Source organism: Hyalella azteca, unplaced genomic scaffold, assembly GCF_000764305.2.
Source record: "Hyalella azteca isolate HAZT.00-mixed unplaced genomic scaffold, Hazt_2.0.2 contig15949, whole genome shotgun sequence".
Lineage (NCBI taxonomy): Eukaryota > Metazoa > Arthropoda > Malacostraca > Amphipoda > Hyalellidae > Hyalella > Hyalella azteca.
The window spans coordinates 12,583-18,222 of NW_025945777.1; the positions used below are offsets into that span (position 1 = coordinate 12,583).

General features: G+C 38.0%; 1 protein-coding gene across 1 annotated transcript; it reads right to left on the bottom strand.

The window, feature by feature from the left end:
- Positions 1–4,244: 4,244 nt before the first annotated feature.
- Positions 4,245–4,824, bottom strand: LOC108675383 (the record flags this gene model as incomplete). Its single annotated transcript, XM_018163388.1, is given in 2 exon segments — positions 4,245–4,313; positions 4,718–4,824. Coding segments are annotated over 2 exon segments (176 nt in total), but the record flags the coding sequence as incomplete, so codon positions are not given.
- Between the last annotated feature and the right edge of the window lie 816 nt (positions 4,825–5,640).

Consider the following 5,640-nt stretch of genomic DNA (forward strand, 5'->3'; position numbering starts at 1 on the left):
AAACCACCATTGTCACTCCACTAGGTTCATACGAGTTCCTCAAAATGAACATTAGCTTGTGCTCCGCTAGTCAGACATTTCTATGCTCTCTTGATAAGAAACTCGCGGTTTCTCAGTTTTCTTAGACGGAGGAGGATCCCGTCCAGTACTTTTTTTCAATTACATCGACGATATCTTGATAGCATCAGACGACGATGAACAGTATTTAGAAGAAATGCGTGCCATATTCACGCGTTTGACTCACGGTCAAAAACTTAACCTGCTGAAATGCGAACTCGGAGCGTCACAACCAGACTGTCTGGGCCACCGTATCACGAGCGTAGGAAAAAAGTGAAGGCAATCTAGGATTTTCAATGACCTGAGAAAGCCAAAGGTCTTCGTCGTTTCATGGGCATGATAAATTTTTACCGACATTTCATGCTTCGTGCCGCTGCAAGTGAGTCCAAGCAGAAAGCACCTGCACAGCGAGCAGCCTGACGCGTGAGTCTGAGCACGACGCACCTGCAGATCATTTTTGTATTAATTTATAAACCCAGGTGCTTAATAGATTTTGTAATAAAGACTTTGTTATATACTAATTGTATTTAACAGTATTATTAATACTGTCATAATTTATATAGGTTGGTATTTAGTAGCTCATTTATTATGTTTGGTGTTTACTTGGTATTTAGTTGCTTATACATTAATTATTAGTATATTAATAAGTAGTTTAGCTGCTTAAACATATTTTCTTTTCCATATATTGATCATTACCTATCGATAATACTTAGAATATAAATAGTATTTATTAATTCAGAGTCCCCAGTCTTTGACATTCTCAGCGTTGTGGGGTTTGAGCGCCGGCGTCAGGATCGGAGCGCGCGCGTCCTCGCATCTTAAGGAGGCGCTGTCGGGGGTGTCCTCGGGCAGCAGCTTGGTGGTGGTGATGCACTGTCAGCTGCAGGAACTGCTCGCTATACTGGAACAGGTGTGGTTTTTGACATTTTTTGGGAGCTGAGACTAATATTTGCAAAGATTCTGGCCACATCGAAAATGCATAACATCGAAAAATGTATAGTGGTACTTGATTGTTTCTGAGGAGGGCAGCAACTCATATACTTTTATGTTAAATTATAAAATTGGATTATTGTTTTGGCAAAAGCTGTATATTGGATCGTATATACAATTTGGCTTACAGTTTTCTGTAGCAATAGATAATTATATTTAACTTTGTTGCAAAACAAAAATAAGTGTATTAATCGAGAGTGTTCTAATATATACCTTGAAGGGATAATATGCTTTAGAAGTTCATAAGATATAAACATTCGCCAAATGAACTATGCTCGATCATTCAGGGACAACTGCACGTTGCACGAACACGCCACTGTTGTCGTTCTGGAAGCAGAGTGGAGGCCATTTAAACATATTACTTTTAATGCATCAGCTATTACTGTAATATGTAAATACTACTAAATTCAGAATAGTTGGATTGTGAGAAATTTAACATTTCTCACCGAGAATTACATAAACATCAGATGATTTAATTTTTTCGCGCAGTGCGGTCGTCTTTTTTTGTCCAGCTGTGCGGACAAGTTACGATGGGTTCTGCGCGAGCAAAATCGAGAGATGCAATTTTTTCGCCAAGTAAACTCGCATGGAGTTCATACACTCTGCACTGCTTCACTGCTGGGAGGAGACACCTCCAACTGCCCTGCCTGGCCGCACATCTGCAAAGCTGTTGAAGAATTCATCCTAACTTCTGCGCTGTTACCAGAAGAGCAGTTTGCAGCCTTTTAATGAATTCAAAATAAATGAAATCTTAACTATATGTGGATGCGCCGTTGCTGCTTCCACCCTAAGTTCCTTATTCTGTTTGCATTGATTAAATAAACTTTTGAAAATTCAAAACTCGACTGTGTAAAATCCTTACAGGATATGCAATTAAATTTAATTTCCGGCAACCCACAGCATGCTACCGTTACAATTACTCGTAAAGCCACATTGTTTATTGAGACATGAAGTAAAACTAATTTCATCCAAGATTCAATGAGAATATTTGCTATACCTGTAATTAGAATATTAATATATGATTATTGTTGAACTTTCTGATGAAAATAAAATATTAGATCGCCTGTTTCAGTTAAAGAATGAGCGCCTTGAGAGTCTGTGGGTGACGTGGCTGCTGTTCGTGGATAGCATGGCTGACGCAGGACTGCTTCAGAGTTTGCTCAATGAAGGCATACAGGTATTCTTGGATACAAATAAATTAATTAATTGGGGAAAATTTACGCTTGGTTGAAAACGAACATGATGATTATTGGAAGAACACAATCACGGCTCTCTCGAGGGCAATCCGTGCACAGTTGAGATAGTTTACTATTTTAGATTTGCCCCAGTGGCTGAACAGCTCGAAAATCCATTAATTTAATGATCGGTAACTATAGCATTTTGTCGAGTGGCTTGGGTGAACAATAATTGCTATACATTACTTTCAATCTTTACAGGCGCTCGTGGTCGTACGGGTCATCGATGGAGCCGTTGTTCTCCGGTCAACGGTTATGCAAGATAACAGCGTTGGGTGAGTCGAACGATGCCCGACATATATTGCGTGTTGCTCCTACGGAATGATTTTTACGCAAGTTTAACACTAAACTAGCAAGTCATATTTATGTGGCGTTGGTTGAATACCTACTTATTAGGTCGAATAAAGGCATTCATACACGTCTATACATAGGGTTCCGAATTGTTAACTGCGGGATGGCGCTAATAAACAGAATGTAAATTAGCAGTATTTTGAGTTTATTATATTGAAATTACTTCATTCAAATACAGAATCTTTGAAGACATTGGTCAAGTGGATGTTTGGTCAAAAATCAAGAATCACTTCAGAAATCTGAGAACATATTTCGAATTTATAGAGAGAAGGGTCAAAAATGGCTCAAAGTTAAAAGTTTAGACAGATGAATTATTTGTATTTTGCACAATTAAGATTAGAATTCATAGCACGACCTAGGGTTCACATGTCATGGGTTGGAGAAGTCGAGCAACTATGAGTTTCGTCAGTCTATGAGTGTTGATCAAGTAAGTTAAATCATATATAATCCAAATACATATATGCTAGCTAAAACTTGAAAAATATACTGCAGTTGGTAATGGACGTGTCCCTACCACCATAATAAATGCCTCACGCTTACCTCAAGACAGTTATTCGTAAGTTAGCACTTGGACATCCTCTGAAGAGAAAGCCTGCCAGCTTGACGACAATCCTATGCTTGATAATTCGTGCAACGATCCAGGCGTTTCAGTCAAGGAAACTCTACTTATAAGTTCCCCTTTGATGCCGACCGTCCGGAGCTTATGCCAGCAAGACTTGAAGGGCCGAAAGCTTTTGGTTTCAGTGGTCGACAATTGGCCGTTCTTTGGTCTCGTCCGCGACGACCACGGCTACCAAGTGCCCGACTCTGGCATCGATGTCAACATTGTTGACATTCTCATGGCGCGCATGAACTTTACGTAAGCGATAATTATAATTGGTTAAATTTGACACAGAATTCTGAAATTTTAGTATACAATTTTTCATGGAATAATGCATGAAGTGTATTGTATGTTTATTTCTTAGTATACTCGTATACAGGCGTTCACGGCAGCATGATGATTAGGGTCGGAAACTAGGGTTTTAACTTGATTTTTTTCTATGTAATCTAGAAACAATTCCTATATATTATGCATTTGTAATGACTTTCGTTAAAAAGGTGAATTAAAACATCAGTTATTAGATATGGTAATATATTACCAATTGTGTGTTAGAGAACAACAAAAATTTGAGCTCTGAGTTGCGGGTTCATAACTCCAGCAGCTGGAATAATTCTATTTGGCAGGGTGGTCCAGTGGTTACAGTTCAGGGCCTATACTTTCATAAAAAGTTAAGAGATCGTAAGTTCATCAGCCAATCATTGACGGCCTTTCAAGCAAAATCCACCAATTATAGACAAGAAAATAGTGCGATAGGGACTTACGATCACTTAGCGAGTTTTGGAAGTATGGCCCCAGAGTACCAAGATTGGCGCAGAGAGGTACGGGTTCGATCCCAGCTCTATGCGCCAGTTTCTGGTCAGAATCGGCGAGGAGGCCGGGCGGTTAAGCACAGCAGAATTTTAGCAGTGAGTTGTATGTTCGAGACCACAACAAGCTGTGAACGTTCTGCGATGTTAAGAATCGGCGACAGGCCTACGGCCTAATAAACGCTGAAACCGCTATTATTATTATTATATGCATTTTTTCTTCAGTGCAATCGTCTTGAACGCCACATCGTCAAATGTGTTGTCGGGTTTCAGCTGTCGAGAAATAATCAAGGAATAAATATTAAGCGGGATGAAATTTTAGAGACTCAAAATTGCGGGCTCCCTAGATCAGGAGATTTTGATATATTTTTATTCCTCATGCAAAAAAGAAAACTCGTATTTTAGGGAGTAATACATACTACTAAACTAGATGTATAGTATCCCATTGCTGTTCACTGCTAACGCTATAAACTAAATTACATGTATAATAACTCATTGCACGTTCACTTATAATGCTTAAGAAAGCGCTAAACATTTCAATTCAGCGGTTAAAAAGCGGGATTGCAAAAATATAGATTGGGTCCTAAATTAGCGCATAGACAAAATTGTTCATGTCTATACAAATGATCAAGTAATTGCACGATGAGCTTAGTGCGCTAGTGTACTGAAATACTCACGAGCTTGGCTGATCGCAACAAACACTTGGAAAAATTGGACAGAATTGGATCACATCTTGCTGCATCGTTCACCGTAGGCAAAGTTGCGTTTATGGCGGGGCATGAAGCTGTTGGTGAAAAAATGTATTCGATGGGTTTGGTATTACTACCATCTACACAATGATGAAAAATCATAGGCTGAATATGAAAAAGATCTTACAAGGCAAAACTGACGAGCACAAATCATCAGCAAGTTTAAAATTTAGAAAAATAAAACTGGAGCTCCACTGACGCCAATCAAGTCGTCATTTAAAGCGATCAATTCATCGTGTATGATCATTACACGATCAATTCATCGTGTATGAAGCTGCCTGTTGTACGTCTCCAGAATACCTCAGTCTAAGCTGCAAACGCCTACAGAAAAGTACACAATTGTTGAATGATCATCTGTCGACGTAATCTGGTATCGAGTTTTTAATCGTATAGGCTCGCTCAAAATGCTTAATATGCTAATAAATTAGCTCAATGAAAATATTAAGCGTTTATGGTATCCGTTGACAAAAAGTAGATAAATCACAAGATGAAAATTTTGATATGTTGTCAACCAACTCCTACGCAGCCGAAGCGGTTTGCCTCACATANATATGACTTAATGTTTAGTCGATGATTCATTTTCTTTGAGTTATATGAAGCTCTTGAAATGTTACCAATTTTGTCCGGTAATTGTTCGAAATTCTTATATATATATAGATATATATATATATTTATTTATTTATTTCGATTGTAAAAATTCAATACTATTGTAAAATCAGTATTCGACAAATGATAGCATATAGAATAATAATTATTAAACTAAAAGACCCATGATAATTGATTATAAATATACTCATGGTTAATTATTTCGTCTATTCTTAACTCAATTTCACTCAAATGGTATTTAATTG